The 22896-nt window shown below is 44.9% G+C and overlaps 2 protein-coding genes across 4 annotated transcripts in view; one reads left to right on the top strand and one right to left on the bottom strand.

Moving 5' to 3' along the window:
• Window positions 1-11142, bottom strand: part of MBTD1 (mbt domain containing 1) — a 62964-nt gene extending 51822 nt beyond the window's left edge. For all 3 annotated transcript variants that reach the window (XR_008794264.1, XM_056127769.1, XM_056127770.1), the window contains exon 1: window positions 10903-11142. Coding sequence is in view for 2 of the 3 variants with exons in the window: in XM_056127769.1 (XP_055983744.1) it covers window positions 10903-10923 (21 nt within the window). In the remaining variant the exon portion in view is untranslated. The remainder of the gene's footprint in view (window positions 1-10902) is intronic.
• A 426-nt stretch (window positions 11143-11568) lies between these two features.
• The window catches only part of LOC130035851 (U3 small nucleolar RNA-associated protein 18 homolog), a 37391-nt gene continuing 26063 nt past the window's right edge, over window positions 11569-22896 (top strand). The window contains exons 1-5 of the mRNA XM_056127771.1: window positions 11569-12028; window positions 13781-13893; window positions 15923-16021; window positions 17845-17912; window positions 21053-21141. Of these exons, the coding sequence (XP_055983746.1) occupies window positions 11684-12028; window positions 13781-13893; window positions 15923-16021; window positions 17845-17912; window positions 21053-21141 (714 nt within the window). The 5' untranslated portion in view covers window positions 11569-11683. The remainder of the gene's footprint in view (window positions 12029-13780; window positions 13894-15922; window positions 16022-17844; window positions 17913-21052; window positions 21142-22896) is intronic.

The raw sequence follows: 22896 nt of genomic DNA, 5'->3' as shown, positions 1-22896 counted from the left end.
TTTTCAGGGGCTGGAGCAATAGCATAGCGGGTAGAGCGTTTGCCTTACATGCGGTTGACCCGGGTTCAATTCCCAGCATCCCATATGGTTCCCTGAGCACCGCCAGGAGTAATTCCTGAGTGCATCAGCCAGAAGTAATCCCTTTGCATCGCCGGGTGTGACCCAAAAAGCAACCAAAAAAAAAAAACCATTTAATTTTCAGGGGCTGGAGCGATAGTACAGCACATAGGGCATTTGACTTGCATGCGGCTGACCCGGATTCAATTGCCAGCATCCCATATAGTCACCACCAGGAGTGATTCCTGAGTGCAGAGCCAGGAGTAACCCCTGAGCATTACTGGGTGTGACGCAAAAAGCAAAAAAAAAAGTCATTGTCTTGACTGGCTTCCTGCATTTCTTCAATGTCTTATATTTCACAGTTTAACCTATTGTTAAGTGAGAACTTTATAGCTTATTCACTTCTAAGAGGATTTAAAAATATTTATTGAATCACTGTTGAGATAGAGAATTACAAAGCTGCTCATGATTCGGTTTCTGTAAGAAGATTTTTTCCCCCTGTAAACATATGCAAAACTATTAGATCCTGTTTGTTTCCTTCAGTTCTCTGCTTTTTCATCCAAGATGTTTCCTACCCCATTGCCAAATGATTTCAGGATGTTTTATTTCAAGTATTAATATATATATTTTTTTTTTGGGGGGGGGGAAAGAGTTGGGTCAGACTTGGTAGTGCTCAGGGCTTACTCCTGGCTCTGCACTCAGCAATCACTCACAGAGGTGCTCAGGGGACCAGATGGGGTGCTGGGGGTCAAATTCAGGTCGGTCATGTGCAAAGCAAGAGCTCTACCAGCTGTACTATTCCTCTGGCCCATCTCTATTTTCTTTTACTCTCTTGGGGTGTGTGTGTAAGTTTTCATTAGCTGAAATGCTGAGTCACACTTTTTTTCCTTACAGTAGTTCAGAATGGATGTGGTCCATTTATTTCTATATTCAGTTCACGCAAAGATTTTGCAGCTCAAGAATACCTTGAGTTTACTTTCTCTTTAATTGGAAGACTAAATTTCTTCTCTTCACTGTCAGATTAATAAGCCACAAATGTCTTCATCCCTTGCTTATCCTATGAAGCACTGCTTATAACTATCTGTGAAGTACCAAACTTTAAATTTGTGTTCAGTAATCTGGAATCGGGTGCTATATTTGCTTTTGGGGAGTGGAATATTGTGCTTCATATTTATATCCTTCTTCTCTCTTTTTGTCCACAGCAAGGGGCATCAGGTGCTTTTTACTTGTAGGAATTTACAATTTGAAAAGTTGTATAATCTACTTCTTAGTAAGGTTTGGGGCATGAGTGGTAATTTTTATATACTTTTTATTGCTTGAAGGTGAGAAATTTAGATAATGCTCTTCTGATTACTCTCAAGATCAAGACATGTATATTGATGTATCAGTATGTACTTTAGAAATGCTGCTTTGGCATTTTCTCAAATATTTTGTGTTATCATAGGTTCACCTTTTTGATGTCATCTAACATTTTCTGGAGTAAGCCTTCATTTTGACCCAACTTGGTTAAAAAATCATCTCCGCCCTCTGAGAGTTTGTGAGTTCCACAATAACAAGTTATCAGATTCTTTTCTGTTAGTCATTTCTTGATGTTGTTTTTGGGTCACACTTGGTGGTACTTGGAGGATCACAAGGTAAGAGAGATTAAACTGGTGGTGGGTCAACTGCATGCAAGGCAATTACCTTAATGCCCGTACTCTCTCTCCGTCACACTAGTATTGACACAATTTTCATAGAACACAGTTATGCAGTAAAAATATTTTAAATACTCACTGTGTAGTTATGCATCTGATCCTTTTAAGCAGAGTCATTCTCACTTTACAGATGAGGAAACAGAAGACCAAAATTAAGCAACTGGGGCTGGAGTGATACTACTGAGGACAGGGTGCGTGCGTGCACGTAGCCCACCTGGGTTCGATCTCTGGCACACCATACTGTCCCTCTGATCACTACTAGGAGTGATCTCTGAATGCAGAGCCAAGAGGAAGAGCTGAGCACTGCTGGGTGTAACCCCCAGCCCCACTCCACCAAAACCCAACAAAAATTAGCAACTGTTCAAGGTTGTACAGTTAAATGAACACTTATATGTGATTTCCTTGCTTTCTTGAAAGCAGAATGTTTCTATGGGTTTGCAGTCTGAGGATGTTAATCGCCATTAACTTAAATGAAGAAATAATTTTTCTGAGCATCCGAAAACTGAAAAAAGCAACAAACAAAACTTACCTACACATTAAATAGGAACGTTCTACTTTCAGATAGTGGGGAAAATCTAAGTTTAATTTAAAACTGTTAATTATGGGCTGGAGTGATAGCACAGCGGTAGGGCGTTCGCCTTACAAGTGGCCAACATGGCCGACCCGAGTTCGATTCCTCCGCCCCTCTCGGAGAGCCCGGCAAGCTACCGAGAGTATCCGATATGCCAGACACAGTAACAACAAAGTCTCCAAAGGAGACGTTACTGGGCCCGCTCGAGCAAATCGACGATCAACGGGAGGGCCTTTACCTTTACGTTTACCTTAATTATGGTTCTATCAGTTAACATGTAAAAGAGAGAAGAAGAATCAAATGAAAGTGCTTCAGGTGATGCTTTTTGAACACTACTATTATAAAATGATGGGATGATCATCGGTGGGGAAACAGGTCATTTTACACTGGGTGTATATGGTAACTCTTTACCACAGAGGTAGTCAAAAGATACCACCTAAAATTTATTCACAGGGACCGGAGCGATAGTACAGTGAGTAGGGTATTTGCCTTGTACATGGCTGACCCGGGTTCAACCCCCAACATCCCATATAATCCCCCAAGGACCTCGAGAAGTAATTTCTGAGTGTAGAGCCAAGAGCAACCCCTGAGCATTACTGGGTGTGACCCCAAAAGCCAAAATAAACAAAAATACAATGAATTCATATACAAATAAGTGCATTATTTAGAAATGTGGAAAGATACTTGGTGCAACAGCTGAAAGAGCTAAATGTTTCATTAGAGCTAAATTAGAAAAGACTGCTTCAGAGATTCTTCGGGGGGTAATTTTATCCCTGTTTAACACTGTCCTATTATGTATGTGTATTATTTTTGTAAAAGCTAACTATCATTTATATTTCATGATAAGTATTAATTATCTTTAAAAATTCATTAAGGGGGCTAGAGCAATAGTACAACGGGTAGGGCGTTTGCCTTGCACGTGGCTGACCCAGGTTCGATTCCCAGCATCCCATATGGTTCTCTGAGCACTGCCAGGAGTAATTCCTCAGTGCATGAGCCAGGAGTAGTCCCTGTGCAACACCGGGTGTGACCCAAAAAGGAAAAAAAAAAAAAAGACTGGGAGATAGTACACAATGGAGCAGATGCCTGGCATTCAGAGACCCCCTAGTTTGATCCCTGGCATATTATGTGGTACCATTAATGCCAAAAGTGACCCCTGAGCATAAACTGGGAGTAGTCTCTTAAGCATCACGAATCCCTGAAAGTAAAATTCATTAAATTGCAAAAATTTGAGAAAGACTGATGATATACAGCATGGGTTAAGCTTCAATCTGTGAGAAAAAGCATGCTTATACATTTGGTGGAAAGACAAGTACCCCAAAGTATGAGGATAAGAACAGAGAAGAAATCAAGGAGGAGGATGGAGAATAAGAAACAGACGATGGGAAACAAGCAAGGGATGGGGGAAGGAGTCAGGAGTCAAGGGAACTGGTATGCAGGTACCCAAGCATAGAGTACCTTGGACGTAGGGGAGTGGGATAGCTAAATTATCTAAACCACAGAGCCAACAACAATGAAAACATGAAACCCAAACTTCAACAAACTAGTAAAGTTACACTGATGCTAGGACCTATTGTGAAACACTGTATTTATCTGGAACTCAACTATGAATAACTTTGTACATCACAATGCTTTAATAAAATAAAAAATCTGGCCTTTAAAAAGTCACAGTACACAAGAATTTATACAGAATAATGTTCTGTGTAGTAATATTATAGAGAAAAACATGAACTGCATGGCTTTCAATTAAAAACAATATATGTTGGTAAGTGCACAGCTGAAAATATCTTTTATACGCATATTTTAAAAGACCCCAGAAAGAACAGCTTAACTACTGTTTGTGGTAAGAATAAGAGGAAGGTCATTTTAACTTTTCTGTATTTTTCTGTTTTTTAAACAGAAGACATTTAATTATCCAGTGATAAAACGCGTTTATTGTGGAAAACGTTAAGGGATCACGAAACAGAGAATTTAATTTTCTTACTGTAATTTTAACCCCAACAAACTTTATTTAGTCCCTATGACATCTAAAAAGGAAAAGGTATAGACATTTGAACCAAAAGTTTTAATAAACTGAAACTTTTCTAGAAGAAACTTTATACAAGATATCATAAATTCTAAATGTAAGCACATATAAATAAGCAAACAAGTAGTTAACAGTGTAATTTCAACATAAACTCATCAGAACATAACTACCTCTGGGCTAGCGGAGAGCTCAAAGAGCTACAGCCTTTCTCATTGCAGGAGGCCTGCGCCCAGTCTAGGCCACAGATGCTCCTCTGGCCCCTATCCCCTCCCCTGCTCCCCTCCACTTCCCAACCCCCCCGACCCCCCGCCCAGTCTCAGGTAACCACTGAAAACTCCGAAGTACCAAGTCGGTGTGTCCCTGAAGCCCAATCCCCTGCCCTTGGCAAAAGAGATCAAACAACTCATCATCCAAGTCAATACAGTGCAATAGCCTATGTTATTTTCAAAGTTTCATTATTTAAGCATGGAATATAAATATTCTAAAATCTTGAATCTGAAAGTCATGAGACACTGAGCTCACAAATTTTAATACTCTGGGCTGGAGAGCTAGTTCAATGGGTCGGATGTTCGATCCCCAGCACTGCAGGGTCCCTGGTCATTGCTACAAGCAACCCCCAGGAATAATCCTTGAGCAACTGCTGTATGGCCCCAAAGCCAAAAACTTAAACACAAACAAAAACCCCAAATCGATTATCTCTGATGATCGGGCTCAGTAGGAGTTCAAGAGCTCTTTACCTCTCACTGATCTCTTCTTATTCCATCTGGATGGAAAGCAGAGTCTGGCACAGCGATGCAATTCACTGGCCTAAACAGAAAAGTCTTTATTCTTTCTATAAGAATATAGAAAGGAGTAATGTAAATATTTGGGATTATTGGGTTTTTGTTTTCTACAAACTCAATGTGAAACAAACAATAAATTCAAGCCAGTGATTCAATCAAGAAAAAAACAAAAGGCAGTAACCTGCATAACTGACTAGAGAACATGAAACACTGAAGAGAACGCTAGGACAGTACTCTAGCTAATGTAAAGTTAGGGTTGCTCAGTGCTGGGGGACCAAGCATCAGGTCACGAAGGGCACAAAACTCAGGTCTCCTACATGCAAGGCATGTGCTCCAGTACATTAAGCATTCTCTCTCTCTGACCTAGAAGCAGTCTCCAATCTACGACAAATACTAAAAGTTTCTATTTCTGGAGTCGGAGTGATAGTACAAGGGGTAAGATGCTTGCCTTGAATGTGGCTGACCCTTATTCAATACCTACGGTCCCCCGGCACCACCAGGAATGATCCCTGAGCACAGAATCAGGAGTAAGTCTTACCATAGCTGGGTATGCCCCAAACCCTCTCAACCCCCCTTTCCTTATTTTTTCTACTTCTTTGGGATCAACTTTTGGTCCTATCACTTATAATTCTGAATGTAACCACTACTGTGTTCTCAGTGTCCCTCTCTTCCAAATAAGGAAAATGCCACTTACCATACAGGAAGGATGTATGATAAAATAAAATAATTCACATGAGTGGGCTTTCTGTTCTTCAGAAGAAAACTAGGAATCCTTAAGTATGAACCTGAAAAGCTAATTAAAAATAAGATGATCATGTCAAAATAAAGTCAGAAACAAGTAGCCTACAGGGTCTTTAAGATCATTATCAGTATCAATTCTACACCAAATTTGAGAATACAAGCTATGCTGGGACTATACTGTCAATCAGTTTGAGCAGTTGAATTTGTGGTAATAGAATGAAGATAAGTCAAATAGGTCACCAAGTGTCACGGAGAGCTAATATAAAGGTCCAGCTCTACTGTAAAATGTTGACTCTACCTTTAAAAATATTTATGTCATTGGTTGTTCAAGAGCTATGTAATGAGAGAATAGCTACAAAATATTAATGAAACAGTAAAACAAGCATGTACTGGACTATGTCTCTGGCATTCTAAACAATCTGGAATTGTCTAAAGTTTTGATTATCTCAAAGTAAAAAAAATGACATTTTGGAATATTATCAATATATACATCATCATGCACAGCACCAAATTAAAAAAAAAAAGAAACTTGGGTCACTGGAGGGACATGGATGCTGGTGATGGGTTTTGAAAACTGGCAAATTCTTTCTCTCGTGTACTGGGTTTAAATTCAAAATCTCATTTGTGGAAGGTAGATGCTTTACTGCTGAGCCATACCCCGAATGCTGGAAACTAGGTGGAGAGAGAGCCAGCAGGTAATGCACTTGCCTTGACACAGATGACCCAAGTTCAATTCCTGTACCACAGGCACCCGAGTACTGTTGGAGTGATCCCTGAGCATAGAACCAGGACTAAGTCCTGAGCACCACTGGACTTACTGCTAGATATGCCCCCTAAACCAAACAACAAAATTCCTGCCAAATGCCCAAAATGCTATTATCAACAGACACGTAAATCACGGTAAGTTAAAAATTAAAACACTGATACCCATGTCCTACATCAAGATTGCAAAGATAGATGGAAACACAAGAAATTACAAAAGTCACTTAGTGAAAATTGTGCATACTCTGAAAAAAATATTAACTATTCAGTTCTGTAGGTAGATATTAGATAATTTAATGATAAATTAAAAGAGAAAAAGGGTTCCAAGGAGATTATGTTCATAATTGTTCATAGCAGCTCACTTTGTGGCGTTCTGGGGTTCCCAAGGAGCAAATCCAAGCCACAAATGCAAAGTATCTAACACTCTATGTCTGAGCTACATTCTTGGGTCCTTTGAATTTTCTACATTCTAGTCACCACATCTGATAGGTTATAGAAACTGTTGAAAGGAGGGAAGGCAGAACTGATGGTTGGTACAATATTAGATGAAAATAAAGCTGCAAGGGATTAGGCAACTTGCCTAAGATCACATGTCAGAAGGTGGCAGAGCTAGAAGTCTAGCCTGTTTGCCAGCTTTGTCCATAGCTCTCTTCTACTATACTGAATTCCAAGTTGCTGAAGTGAAAACTCGAAGGGAGTTCAGAAATCTCAGTGTCCCCCTAGCCATTTGTTCTGATAAAAATACGCTTTCTGGGGCACCCATTTTTTAAAACATAAAAATTCCCTAGAGTCTATGCAGGCAGACATGCTGCATAACCTACAGGAAAGAGGATTGTATTTCCCAAGAGCCCTAAGAAGTGAGTTCAGTGACTAAGCTTAAAAAACCATTTTCTATCTCAACACGTTCAACGTGACAGACAGGTGGCTAATTTACAAAGCTCAAAACATAAAGTAAAACACTAGACTCCTCCACCATATTAGCTACCTTTTTAAGAGTGCAGTGGCCTTGCAAGGCTAGTGGTTAGTGGCCAGCACGGATACAGGACCTTTCCATCATTGCAGAAAGTTCTTTGGAAAAAAGAATTCAACCCTTGGCTTTGAGGATGAGAAATGTGGGAAAAGAAAAAGATGACATCAATAACAACAAAAAAGAAATTAGGAGAAAGATCTTATCAAACAAGTGCCATATAGTTAGTTAATGGCAGAACTAAGACTTAAGCTTTTGCCAACGTTTCTTCTTCCTATCTCAAATTAGGGTAAGTTCAAATGGGGTCAACTTCCTTTCCATCCTTTCTTAGGGGTTCCAGAAAAATGGAGAGAAATCCTAACTAGGGGAAAAACACTCAGAAGGTTTACAGAAAGATTATTTTAAAAGCTCTAGACCAGGCTGTGGAGATAACTCAATGGGTTAGGATGCATGCTTTGCAAACCGGAGGAGGACTCAATCTCTCATACTGCATGATCTCCTTAAACTGCCTGGTCTGTCCCAATATTGAAATTCAAAAAAACCTGGACCAATTGACAATCTCCATACAAACTGTAACTAATCTTAGTTAAAAACACAGGGGTATGGGACCAGGGATGTGGATCAGGTGACAGAACACATGTCTGTGCAAGGCCATGGGTGTGATCTCTGGCATAGCAAGGCCCTCAGGTTGGCCTGTGCAGATTCCCAAAACAGCAACAGCAGTAGCAACAAAATAAAGAGAGAAAAAAAGACACTGGTATCAGGAGTAGCTTGTCGAAACTATTGGAAGTTCTTTCTTTTCTACTGTACTTAAAAAAACAAAAACAAGAAACACCATCCCTATCTCTCATATTTGAGACCCTGTGGCTAATGATACATTTTAACTGGCTAATCTTAAAATTGTGTATGTGAAGAGGGAGTCTCCTACTGTGAACATTTTCAAGATGAAAAATTGAAAAATAAGGAGCAACCAGAAGAGACTAGTGTATTTTTAGAACGTGGTCACTCAAGCCACTGAGCACTGTTGGAGTTTGGTAATTCAGTGGTTTAGTATTTATGACAATACTACAATTTAACTTTAAGCTATTGTTTCATTTTTCTTTTGACTTTTATACACATTTAAGATGGCTTAATTCCCAATGTAATTAAGGGACTAAGAGCTTCTGAACAGCAGTTTAGACACTAATCAGGCCAACTCAAAACCAGTCATTAAAAATATAGCCGTGTCTTCTTTAAAAATAAAAACCAGTTGTTCCTGTCTAGTATGTTTAGAATGCAAATGTCTGCAAAGTCAGTCATGGCAGTTCAAATTTGAAGCAAGCAGGAAAATGACTGGAAACTGCACATTTATTCAAATGCCAAAGGAAGAATAAGACAGCCCAATTAATTTTTTTTCATTATCTTGTACTCATTTCCAAATTTAAGCGAAAAGTGGCTATACTTAGAATAGTGGATATCAAAGTTTATCTAAAATGAAAATTGCAGCTTAAAAACACGGCAATATGATGCTTATGAATAGTTACTGAAGATCATTTTGGCCATAACTGAAAAGGCACCCAGAAGACTTGAGTATGGGATTCTATATAAATAGAAGCTACTTGTTATTCACAGGAGGTGGTGAAAAAAATAAAAGGCAGCTATTTTCTTTCTAAACACTTTTTGGCACTGAGGTAAACAAACGGGGTGGGGTGGGGGGCAGCAGAATACAGCCTAAGAACGCTGGAGCGGGCACAAAGTCTCTAAATCATAGAAGGTGGGAAGCAGGTGCTCTACCTAACCTTATCTAAGGGACTGAGAGTTTCAGGTGGAGCTTGCGTCTCCGAGCTTCTAGACCACATTGACCACATCTTAAGGGTATCTGTTAATCTTCACACTTACACCACGAAGAGGAAAGCATGCGCCCCCTAAATTCTTGTGTCAGTGACCCTACTTTCAGGGGCAGCGTGTTCACCGGGCGACAAGGGAGCCTTGGGAAAACGTTCAAAGAACAGGAGCAGACACTGAACTAGAGTCAGCGGGTGGTGTATATAGGTGAGGACTCGGGCCAATTTAGAGGGCAACCCCAGGAAAGGATGCTTGCAAACCTCGTAGGAGAGTTGCAAGGAGAAAAATAAGGAGAGGGGCCTCGGAGAGGGCAAACAACTCGGAGAAGACCCTCCCCCGCCTCCCCAGGCAGAGACAAGGGCGAGTTTGTGGGGGGCCCTTCCCATCAGCCCTCTCTTGCTAATCTGGGGACGCTCCCAGCACTCCCCACGGGGCAATCAGGCATCCCCAGGGAGAGGATGGAGGCAACAAGCAAATGTGCCTCGGGACGCGATAAGTCTTAGAGATGCTGCTCAACTTTCACAGGGCACCAACAAACAATCCCCCACCCCGAAACAAACAACTGGAGCAGGGACACCCCCACCCCTGCAAGCCCCCTCCCCACGCGGTCCTTTCCCAGCCGCCCCCCCCCCGCACAAGGGAGGGGTGCGCGACCCCGCTAAAGTTTCCAGCGGCTCCTCCCTCTCCCCAGCCCTTCCTTCTTGGCACACCCCAAATGTAGGCCACCGAGTGGGGGGGACGGGGGAGGGGGGAGGGGGGAGAGGTGGGTGGGGGAGCCGAGGAGGATGTGAGAGCGGATTCGAGAAGCGCCAGCCGGGAGCCGCGGCCGGGCGACCTACCCCTCGGCAGGGGCGGCCGAGGACGGGGCCGGCGGCTGGGGGTGACCTCCACGGCCTCCCTCCCGCGCCCCTGCAACGTCAGGGCCCCAAGTTCCCAGCCGGCGCCGGCGCCGCCGCCCCCACGTGCCCACCCCGCCCCCTTTCCCCGAGGGCCACCTCCACGTGCCGCGCGCAACGCAACGGCTCTGCGAGCGCGCCCCCCGCCCGCTGCCCCCGCGGCACCCCCCCACCCGGGCTCGGGGGCCGTCTGGCTCCGGCACCCCGGGGGCGGCTAGGTGCGAGGGGGCCACCCGTGGGGGTGGGGTGGGCAGCGGACGCGGAGAGAAACTTTCTTCTCCGAGGTTCCTTCCCGCGAGCCGAGCGGGGGCAGAGAGAACCCCGATGAGTCGGTGGTGGGGGGGGAGGAGGAGAGCAGAGGGGGGGAGGGGACCCCCTGAATTGCTCAACGGCTGGCGGGGGCGTGGGAGGGGGTTTGCTCCGGAGGCGGAGGGGGGCGTGGGACGGGGTGGGTGGAGGCAAAGCAGGCCCGGGAGCCCGGGGAGGAAGCGGCAGGGGGGTCCTGGGGTCGGGGAGCGGCAGGCGTCCCCCCAGCACCACCCCAACCTGGCACACAAAGCGGCTGCCGCGCTCGGCTCTCACCCGATCCTTTGTGTTTTCCATCAGGGCCTCATGGGTAGGGGTGGTCCGTGCTCCCCGGGCCCGCGGCGCCCCCTCCCCGGGCGGGGGCAAGGCGCCTTCTCCCCGGGACGAGCGCGACTCCAAGGGGGGGGCCCGGCAGGGCCCGGACCGGCGGCGGCGGCAGCAGCCCCCGGATTTCCCCCCTTTAACTCGGGTGGCCCCAGGATATCAACAACATTAGCATAGCCCTCCCTCCCCAGCGCGCCTGCGCCGTGACCCGCGCCCCGATTGGCCCACTTCCCCACATACCCTCCTTTCTCCCCCTCCAGCGTGGGACCCTCGACAGGCGCCGTACTCGCAGGGCCGTACCAAGACCACGGGGTGGGCCCCAGCAGCTGGGGCGCGCGCGGGGCCGGCTGGTTCCGAAAAACCACCAGGCGGAGCGGGGCGTCTCATCCGGCCATCGCCGCGTCGCTCCGCTCCTGGCGTCCGCGGGCTCCGGGGCCGTCGAGCCGCAACGGCCAAGTCGCGTGGGTGAAGGTTTGCCCCACTCTAGTCACGCCGCTTCCCCCTGGACCCGGAAGATCGGTCGTCCCGGAGGAACGCCCCCGGAGGCGGGGCCCGAGGGGCGTGGGCGTGACGTCGGGCGCGGGGGTTGGTCACGTGCGGCCGGGCCGCGCAGGCTCCTTCCGGTCCCAGGGGGCGGGGGCGGGGCCTCGGCGGCGGCCGGCGGCGCCGCGGCCCCGCACACGCGCCGTGCGGCTCCACGTGAGCGCCCGCGTCGCTCCTCCAAGTCCGCGCGATGCCGCCCGAGCGGAGAAGCCGAACGAAAGCGGGTCGCGGGCCCGGCGCGAAGCCGGAGCGGAAGGTCCGGAAGCGGCCGGAGCCGAGAGCCGGCGAGGGGCCGCGCGGGCCGCCCCGCAAGGCTGCTCCTTCATCCCCGCGGGAAGCCCCGGCCGGGCCGAGCGCCGCGACCGCTGTAGTCGCCGTCGCGGCGGCGGTGGCGGAGGAGAAGCGGCTCCGGCAGCGGAACCGCCTCACGCTGGAGGAGGACAAGCCGGACGTGGAGCGGTGCCTGGAGGAGCTGGTGTTCGGCGACGCGGAGGCCGACGAGGACGCGCTGCTGCGGCGGCTGCGGGCCCCGCGGGTGAGGGGAGGCGGCGGCGCTCGGGCGGGGCGCGCGGGGGGCGGCGAGCCTCGGGGGCGGAGCCTGGGCGACCTGCGGCGCGCGCGGGCGGGCGGGCGGGCGGGCGCTGGGTGGCCGCGAGCCCGAGACCCCGGGGCCGCCCGTCTCCCGAAGCCCCGCGCGCTGCGCCGCGCCGCCTGCCGCTCGCTCCCCCACTCGCTCCCCCACTTTCCCCCTCCGGGTCTGGCGGGTGCGGCCGGGGCGTCGTCGGCGCTCGCCCGGGGTCTGACCGTGACGCTCGGAGCTCGCTCGGCAGCCGGTCCCTGGGGCGCGCCGCTGGGTGTCCTCGCGGGGGGGCGGGGGGACGTGTCCCGGACTGCCCTGTCCTGGGTGCGAGGAGACAAACCTCCCGGCTATTCCGTTTGGTTTTTCTTTGCCGCGTCCCACTACCCCCCCGCCCCCGCACCCGAAGCCCCCCGCCGCCCCGCTCCTCGGCTGCGACCCACCCTCCGGGCACTGCCGGAGGGAGACGCAGCCGCGGGCAGCGGCCCACGGGACCGGCCCGCCCGTCTTGGAGCTCAGAACGGAGGCCGGGCGGGGGTGGCCGTTCGCGCAGCACGCCCGCGGCGGGGACCGGGAGGAGAGGAGGAGGACGGAGGCGCCTCGCCTTCCCCTTCGGGCACCCCCCCCCCCCCCCACACACACACACGCCGGGCCCTTGGCAGGACCTCACCGAGGAAACGCCGGTCCCGGGCGCGGGGACGTCGTTTGCTGAGTTCCGTGGTGTGTCGGTGCAGCCCGAGCCCACGTGAGTGCGTCTCCCGGGCTCTGGGTCTGGGTCTGTGTTGTGTTTGTAGTTGGCTCGGGACGGTCCGGAACGGAGTGCCCGAGAGAGAAGGGTGCAGGGTGCAGGGTGCACGCCCCTGCACCCCTCCCCCCCACCAGAGTTCGGTTCCCTGAGCACTCTCAGGAGTGAGTCCTGAGCACGGAATCAGGACTAAGCCCTGAGGACTTAGGGGTAGCCGCAAAGCTAGAAAGAAGCATCCCTGGCGCAGGGAAATGGGAAAAAGGGTTTTCCTAACAATCGGAGGTATCATGTTTGACATTTAATCAGGTCATTTTGTCTTCTGTGCTAGTCTGCCTCTGGTCCTGTGCTTTGAGTAGATCTGGAATTTTTCCCATTTTCTTTTCACAGGTTTTTAGTTTTTTTTTTTCTTTTTCTTTGTGTCGCGGGTGGTTTTTAATGAACGAAAGTAGCTTAGGAGAGGCAGAGGAAATGGGTTCAAGAGAGAACACAGGCTTCTCCAGACAGCAGTGAGATAAAGTGATCAACCCTTGTTGATGCCTTGCTGGGTCTTTAACTTTGGGCGTTTTTAACTTTCTTTTCCTTGAATGTGCACCTTTTGTGTGTGTGTGTGTGTGTGTGTGTGTCACACCCAGCAATGCTCAGGGGTTACTCCTGGCTTTGCATTCAGGAATTAGTCCTGGCGGTGCTCAGGGGACCATATGGGATGCTGGGAATCGAACCCGGGTGGGCTGCATGCAAGGCAAATGCCCTACCTGCTGTGCTATCCCCATATGCACCTTTAAGCAGGTGGTTAGAGAAGGTCCCATTCATGCTCCAATCTCGTTTTGTTTCTAGCATTGGCTCCTGACTGGTCCATCCATTATTTCAATAGTGGACTTAAAAAAAAAGCTAAAATTCAGTGTGTTATGTTTGTGACTATAAAATATAAACGCCTTTATGCTTGAAGATGTTTTTTTTTTTTCTAGGTTCAAGTTCGGAAGGACTCTGATGACTCAGAAGTGGAGAATGAAGCAAAAGATAATTTTCCACCTCAGAAGAAGCCAGTTTGGGTGGATGAGGAAGATGAAGACGAGGAAATGTTAGTTGCCTTAATTTTTTTCCCCTGGAGTCCCTCTGCTTTAAAAATTATTTCATATGGGGTCAGAGTGATAGTTTAGCATATAGGGCAGTTACCTTGCACGAGTCCTACATAGAGTTGATCCTTTGCACCCTAGGAGTGATCTCTAAGTCTTCGAGAATCTATCCCTGAGCATAGAGCCAGGAGTAAGTTCTGCTGGGTGTGACCAGCAGCCCCCCTCTCCCCATTGCAGTTTTTTTTTTTAGGTTCTTTTTACAAACATGATTTTGTAAAAAAAAAAAAAAAACACATTGAGAAGTATACAAAGGAAAAGCCATTCATAAACGGCAGGGAGAAAATCATTGTTAGCACGTTGATGTGCTACTCCTTGTCTTTTTTTCTCATACTTAAAGAGACTAAGAGAGTACTGTGTTCAAAAAAAAAAAGAAGTAATGGGCCTTCTGTAAAGTAAAAGAAATCTAAAGAAAAAAAGATACTCTTTTATTTAAAAAAAAAAAAAGTACTGTGTTTGATATCTGACCTGAATTTGCCTCCTGATTTGGTCAGCTCATAACTGGCCATGGACAAGAGAATGTACTTTTTCCCTTTATAAAATGCATGTAACAGGGACTAGAGCGATGGTACAGCCGGTAGGGTTTTTGCCTTGCACAAGGCTGATCTGGGTTAGATCCCCGCATCCTGAGCACTGCCAGGAGTAACCCCTGAGCATTGCTAAGTGTGACCCCTCCCCCCAAAAAATACATGTAACAGTATTTTACTTTTCGTTTTGGGGCCACACACTAGCAGTGCTCAGGGCTTATCACCACTGGCTCCAAGCCCTGGGATCTCTCATGACAGGGCTCTGGGGTCCATATGAGGTGCCAGGGATATTGTTCCCGGGTCACTTGTGTGCAAGGCAAGCACCCTGCACACTGTACTATCAGTGCTGTCCCATTAATAGTATTTGTATAGCAGTACATGAATTTATATAATTCTTTGAGACGAAATAGGACAATGTCTGGAATTGTGCATAGGCTTAAGAAAGGTAGAATATGTAATATGTACCGTAGTGAATGAGAATATTTTGTGCTATTAGCATTTTTCCCCACTTAAAAAATGAATTTGGGGCCCAAGTGATAGTACAGAGGGTAGGGTGTTAGCCTTGCATGCAGCCCACCTGGGTTCAATCCCTGGAATTCAATGTGATCCCTCAAGCAACGCTAGGAATGATCCCTGAGTGCTGAGCCAGGAGTAACCCTTGAGCATCGCTGGGTGTGACCTCAAAAACAAAACAGTAAGATTCATCAGAGAAATGTTTCCTCCTGGATTTTCATCATAGTATTTTTTTTTTTTTTTGGTGGGGGATGCACACCTGGCATTGTTCAGGACTTACTTTGGCTCTGCGCTAAGGGATCACTCCCGGCAGTGCTTGAGGGACCATTTGTGGTGGTGGAGATCCAGCCTGTGTGGGCAGCATGCAAGGCGGTCCTTATGCGCCATACTGCTGCTCTAGCCCCTCATCATAATATTCTAAGGTTTGACTTTCATAGTATTGAGTTTGAAATAATAGCTTTCTGAAGAGTTAGATAACTGTTTCTGGCTGGAGAGGTAGTCTAGGGATTAAGTCACTTTCCAGACATTCAGCCTGACTAGTGTGATTCCTGGCACAATGGGGTCGGTCCCCAAGCATCTAGCATTGCCTGAACTGGGAGTAGCCCAGAAGCAGGTTCAGTGTGAGCTGCTTTCCTCCTCCTTTCTGTTGTTGGGGAATGGAGAATATGCATGTGGGTTATTACGCGCTTTAATATCAGGACCTAAATGTACTCAGTGAAATGCTTCAGAGTACTAGCGGCAGCAACTATTTGTTGATTTTTTAAAAGATATTTACGTATATGGTGCCGGAGTGATACTGCAGCGTGTCCCAAACCTGAGCACCTCCCGGAGTAACCCCCTGAGCATTGCTGGTTGTGACCCACAGAGCCTAAATAAATTAAAAAAAAAAATATATATATATATATTTATGTTTGAAGCATGCTTTTTTTGTTTTTAGGGTTGAGATGATGAACAATAGGTTTCGGAAAAACCTGATGAAAAATTCCAGTGAGAGTAAACTTTCAAAGGAAAAGCTTCAAAAGCGACTTAAAGAAGAGTAAGTATCCTTTCTCATACATTTACCAAAAGGTATTTATTATCAGTAGTTCATCTTGATTTACCAAATCTTTGGGTAGTGAGATTTCCAATTTGAAACAGTAAGAACATTGCTATTGGAAGAAATAATAATTTCAATAATTTTGAAGGAGAGGGATTATAAATAGAGAGAAAATTCAGGGAAAACATATGATACAATCAGCCAAATAAAATCAGAGCTAATTTGCTTGATCGCTTTCATATGGTAAGCCGTTTTATTTTCTTAACTTTATAATATAAAAAATAGCAGCTACAAACAATTGGTATTGGGGTTGAATTAAATTTATTCTCTTGATTTGGCAGTTGCTTGATTTGCTTATGTGAGACACTTGGTTCAGTTCCTGGCACTGGTAAAACAGTTTTAAAAAACATCTGTTACTTGTTTTATCTGTTGGGATGTTTTCCTGATGTGTTTGAAAGTAAGATGAGACGCAGTGATGCTGCACTCCCATTTCTTACTGTGCATTAGCTAAGATTGAGGACATTTTCCTTCATATTCAGGATACTGTTGTCCTGCCTAAGCAAATTAGTAGAGCCAAGGAGTGAGTTCAAAGGGGTGAAAGCATGCTTGCCCCCTAGAGTTGCCTGAGTTCTGTTCCTGGCACCAAACGGCTGCTCCTATGAGCACCGAACTAGCAGTTGCTCTGAAATCACTGCTAGAAGAGAAAAGACTTATTTGTAAACTTTGTTCTAAGAAGCATACTCTAGACTGAATTAGTATCATTACTAAGGTATGACTGGGTATTTACTGAATGTTCTGAGGCAGTTCAATAAAGATTCTTCTTCTGACTGGTTGGAATGAGTGTCTGAGTTTTGGTATCATGCAATTTACAGGTCGTGTGTGTGTGTGTGTGTGTGTGTGTGTGTGTGTGTGTGTGTGTAAAATGCATGATGTAGTTTACAGGTCCTGAGAGAGAAAATGGGGGGAGGGAGTGAGGGCGTGGGGAGCGGGAGAGAGAGAGAGAATGCAATGCAAGATGCAATTTACGGATCCTGTGTGTGTGTGTGTGTGTGTGTCCCTAACCTTTTTTTTTTTTTTTGACCTCATGGCGTTTTGTCCTTGGAGAGTACCACTTAGTGTTTAGGACTTCTGTGGATTTCTAGAACTGCTTCCTTTTTCACGGGGAGGGATGTGGTTACCTGTGAGTATTGGGGTTATTCCAGCCTCAGTGTTGGGGGTTGCTTCTGGCAGTACTGCAGTTCTGGTGATGGAATCTGGGCATCCTGCAGGAAAGTGCACACTGTCTTTCCAGCCCTGGAGTGCTTTTTTTCTTCATTAGTATGTATTGTCCTTCTTTTCAAGGTCTTTTTCAAGTCTGACTTTTTCCTATGGCTTTGTGCCAGGACCTTATAAGGTGATGGTAGGAGAACTCACTTTGAAATATCTACAGTCCAGTTTTGCCAGTTGTGTAATTTCTGGTTTTGTGTGTTTGGTCCAGTTGTATATTTCTAGTTGTTTATAGCCAGTGAGTTTAAGTTGGTAGGCTGATATATATTTCTGCATTAAACATGTACAAGACGCTTTGCATCTTCCAGATTCTAGCACTTAAAAATAACTAAAATGCATCTCCTAAACCTTTCTCCAGGATGAACTGCAGCCTATTTATTCAAAGGCTGTGTTGTGTAATGTTATACAACAAAATAAAATGTTGTATATTGCTAACCTGGTCATTTGCTTACATCTTTTCTTTAGAAGAGATCCTATACGTGCTCCAACAAAAAATTTTTGAATGTATCAAGCTCTATGAACCATACAGTGATTATCACAGTTGTATCTTTGTTTAGATTCCAGCATGCTATGGGAGGAGTGCCTGCCTGGGCAGAGATGAATAAGAGGAAAACATCTTCAGATGGTGAGTTGAGATGCTTGTGTGTGTCTGAGTTAGCAAAAGATTTTCTATTTCTGTGGTTATTTAAGCTTTTTCTTGAGGTTCATTAGGACATATGTTTCAGATATATGTCTCCTTTGTTTTTTTCCTTGTGAAAGCCTAGTTTTGAAATCTGCCGATTTTCTGAGGGAAACCTTTTACAGTAGTAAGAAAGTTTTGTTTAATTGCCCATTTTCCATTCCATAGACAAAAATGGATATGTTTTATGATATTTCATTCTCAGCAAACTGTGTTGCATTGTAGCATATAGAATTACGGGAAACAAAGAGCATCATTCTTTTTGATTAAGAGCCCCTTCTGGGACTGGAGCGATAGCACAGCAGGTAGGGATTTTGCCTTGCTCGCAGCTGACCCAGGTGTGATTCCCAGCATGCCATATGGTCCCCCGAGCACCGCCTGGAGTAATTCCTGAGAGCATGAGCCAGGACTAACCCTTGTGCATCGCTGGGTGTGACCCAGAAAAAAAAATAGTCCTTTCTGACTACATTAGCAGTTAAAACCTAACTGGTGTCCATTAGGAAATGTTTCTCTAAGGAGCGCATGTCAGGCTCAGTATAATTCTGAGCTGACTAGTGTTAAAAACCTGCTTTTTTTAAATTCTCAAGTTCTAAGTTTGGCTTGTGTTGTAACCTTTTTTTTTTTCCTTATTTTAGATGGGGGGTTCTTTGAAATTACATAATTTCTCTAACTTGGTAACCAGTTTCTTCCTGAAGTACTTTATTATTCGCTTGAGAATGCTATAAACATAGATCACAGTTTTGGTAAGGTTAGCTGTTGACATAGGGGCTTTCCCAGATTACGAGGGATTAGTCCACGAGAAAATTTGTTTTTATGTGTACGAAATTGGTGTGGTAGAAGATGATCCTCACTTAAGAGTTCCAGGTTTAGAGATTCTGCCATCCTTAGGCTGGCTTTTCCCACCTTTCCCATGTTGCTGACATCCAGCCAAGAGAAGGAAGAAGCCTTCATCCAAGGGAGTTTTTATTGGCCTTTCTTGGAAGTAGGATTGAAACTTTCTTTTTCTTTCTTACTTATGTTTTTAATTAAATCACAATGTTACACACAGTTATAAAATTGTTCATGATTGGGTTTCAGTCATACAATGTTCCAACACCTGTCCCTTCACCCATGTATATTTCCCACTACCAGTAGTTTCAGTTTCCCACCCCCATCCCTGCTTGGGATTGGTTCTTTCATAAATGTTTCGTTGGCCAAAATTTAGACCCCAGCACCCTGTAGCACTCCTGAGCACAGAGCCACAAGTACGTCTTGAGCTGGCCAAAAAAAAAAAAATGTTGGGCATAGTGGTGATTACATTTCAATTTTACAGTTATCTCCAAAGTTTTTTGTTTGTAGCAAGTATATCTGAGAGAAATAAGTATTCTTCCCTCTAAGTAGAGCTTCGATGTATCTTTTATCCTATCGTTGTAAACCTCAGAAACCAGCAGTAAGTTCTTAATATTACAGATTGTTTTATAATTGCTCTCATTATTTTACTCTTCCCCAACCCTCCCACCCAGTTTTTATAGCTTGATTTGTGTTCTAGTCTTCATAAGGCTTTTGAGTCTGCCTTGCTGTCTTTCCTAAGTTTTGGAAATTTTTAACTGTTTCCTCATATTCTACTTCTGTTACTGTCTTCGTTCTTGGGATGCCAGTGTGATAGATGGCTAAATACTTTTTTTCAAAGAAAAAACATAAGTCCAATTCCTTGCTCAATTCCGAATGTTGTATTATCCTCGAGCATATTAAAATTAAAATTTTTAAAAATGTTTTGGGATCATACCTCGTGATTAGGGCTTACTCTTGGCTTCGCTTTCAGGGATTATTTCTGGTGTTGCTCTGGGAACTTTATATGGTACTGGGGATTGAACCCGGTTTACCAAGTGCAAAGCAGTGCCTTGCCTGCAGTGCTATTGCTCTAGTACTGAATACAGTATTTTAGTGTTTATGGCTGATTGCTCCATTACTAAGATCTCTTATGATGATTGTTATATTTTAGTTTTTTAGTTAAAATATCTTCTCATTTGATCTGGTTATCTTTCCTTTATTACTGTATATTCTGTGAAAAATAATATTGTGGTTTAGGGGCCCTGAACAGTGGTGGTCTGGCTCTGAGCTTTGGGACCACTTCCAGCATTGATTAGGGAAACATGCAGATCCGGGTCTATTATATGCAAGGCAGGTGCCTTAACCCCTATACTATCTTTCATGTCTCTGTAATGATTACTTTTGAGACCGAAGGTGGTGACAACTCTTTTCCCAGAAACTTGATTTCTGGCCAGAGGGCCCTAGAAGTTCTAGAGCATGTCATTTCCACCAGAGATTGTGAGGATTGAAAGTTGGCCTTCATTTTTGAGGAGTTCTGTTGTAATTCTTTGATTTAACCCTAGGTATACTCTTCAGTCCTTAATGTCTTTCATGGCTCTAATACAAAGCTGGATTATTTACTCAAGAGCATCTTAACTTTACAGAACTTTTAGGGGCACAGAGAGAGCTAGTACAGCCCATGTCAGCATTGGGCCCAGTGGGTTGTGGTTCTAAAACAAACAGAAAATCCAAACATGGAGAGCTTTTAGTAAAAGTAAAATGGCCCTCTCATTTCTGTATTTTAAAAAATATGCTTAGCTTATCAACTCTCCATTAGAGCAGTCTGTAGGAGAAAAGTATTAATTATCTTTGAAGTATTGATGCAGTTTGCCTACATTGATCCTTTTGTTCCGCTAAAGTACTAACTCTTGTTCATTGAGTTTTGTTTTGTATGGGGTCCACACTCAGTGGTACTCAGGACTTACTCCTGGTTCTGCAGTCAGGGATCTCTCCTATCAGGATTTGGGAACATACTTCAATTTGTCTTGTTTGAATCACTGTGCCAAGTGTGCAAAGTTCCACTGTCAGCAGGTGACTTTTACCTGTATTGAGCTTTGTGTCATCTTTTCTTTGTCCTGCATATTAAGTTTGTGCTTTTACCAGTTGCAGCTTTAATAAAATGATTGAGATCAGGAGGTTGGGAAGGCAGTTGATACTTGAAATGCAGATGTGGGGGGAAGGAGCGGCTTTCTTACTGGTTGGTTCTAAAGATCCGCTTCTGGGCTTGTTTGACTTAGACGAGAGTGAAGAGGATGAAGATGATTTGTTGCAAAGGACTGGGAATTTCATATCCACATCAGCTTCTCTTCCAAAAGGAATCTTAAAGGTGAGAATCAGGGATGTCCAGCCTGTCTTGCTAATTACCTCTGAAAGCCTGTGTGCTTTCTAGTTAATTCATATATTTAAATTCGTGTTATCTGTGGGATTGCTTGTGTGTTTGCTCTCATTTAGCCTTGGTAAATATTTAATGAAAAGATAATCAGAAAGATTAAATTATGTTCTCAGTTATCTGTTAGGAATTGTATTTGATTTCCCCTCTTGCGTTTTTCTGTACTTTGAATCTCGTTCATGAAATTCACATCCAGTACACTATAGTAGTTCATGACTGGATTTCATTCTTCCTAAGATATTCTTATAGCAAGAAGAATTTTAAAAAGTCAAGTCATGTGATTTTTTTTCTTTTTTCTTTTTGTAAACTCCCGAATTCCTTATTATAGTTGCTAAGATGCAGCTTTTGCCTGTGTCTAAAATTTTACCTCAGATCTTTTACGTCTCATTTCCTACTCTAGCTAGGAAGTCCTTCTTTATGTTTCTTAAATGTTCTGAGACTTGTTTTTGTAAATCCCTTGTACTTTCCTTTCTCTTCAAGTAATACCTTGGAAAGAATTTTCCTGGCCATTCTATTTAAAGTGGTCTCCAGCAATTAACTTTCTAATTTTGTCACTGTGTCTAACTTCTTCAAACGCTTTTCCAGTGGGATTCTTCCACTAACTGTCTGTCAAAAGGAAGATCTGTCTGACAAAGATATTTTTCCCATTATAAAATACTGTTGTGTGGTAGATGAGAAGGGTACGCTGTTAAGCAAGTCAGTAGGGGAAAGGTAATCTGTCTCCCTCTCACTTTATGAAGATGACTCGTTTAGCTCCGCACAAGGTGACTTTATGTATGTGCTAACTACTGCTGAAAATGTAGTTAGCATAAACATTTAACTACAAGTAAAATACACATACTTTTTTTTTTATTATTATTAGTGAAACACCATGAGGTACAGTTGTAGATTTACAAATTTTTGTGCTTGGATCTCGGTCATACCACGATCAAATACCCATCCCTCCACCAGTGCCCATTTTCCACCACCAGGATAATATCCCTCCTCCCCCATCCCCCCATCCTCCCCTGCCACTGTGGCAGGGCATTCCCTTTTATTCTCTCTCTCCTTTTGGGTGTTGTGATCAGCAAAAGAGGCATTGAGTGGCGAACATGTTCAGTCCAGTCTACTTTCAACCTGCATCTCCCCTCCTGGGAGGATCCTCCAAACACCCTCCACTTGGTGTTCCCCTTCCTATCTGAATTGTCGTTTCCCCTAGAATACCCGGCTGGCCTCTAAGTTATGGAATAATTCTCCTGGTGTTGATCTCAGCTATTCTTGGGTATTAATCTCATATTTTGTTACTTTATATCCCCCAGATGAAGGCAATCTTTCTATGTCTATCCCTCTCTTTCTGACTCATTTCGCTTAGCATGATACTTTCCATATTGTACCACTTGTATGTAAAGTTCATAACTTCATCTTTTCTAAGAGCTACATAGTACTCCATTGTGTAGATGTACCAAAGTTTCTTTAACCAGTCATCTGTTCTTGGGCACTCAGGTCTCTTCCAGTTTCTGGCTACTGTAAAGAGTGCTGCAATGAACAAACAAGTGCAGATGTCACTTCGGCTACACATTTTTGCCTTTCTGGGATATACTCCCAGGAGTGGTATCGCTGGGTCAAATGGGAGCTCAATTTCTAATTTTTTGAGGAACGTCCATACTGTTTTCCAAAAGGGCTGAACCAGTCGGCATTCCCACCAACAGTGAA

The sequence above is a fragment of the Sorex fumeus genome, unplaced genomic scaffold (assembly GCF_029834395.1).
Source record: "Sorex fumeus unplaced genomic scaffold, SorFum_2.1 ptg000063l, whole genome shotgun sequence".
Classification (NCBI taxonomy): domain Eukaryota; kingdom Metazoa; phylum Chordata; class Mammalia; order Eulipotyphla; family Soricidae; genus Sorex; species Sorex fumeus.
This window is presented reverse-complemented; position numbering and strand designations above follow the sequence as displayed.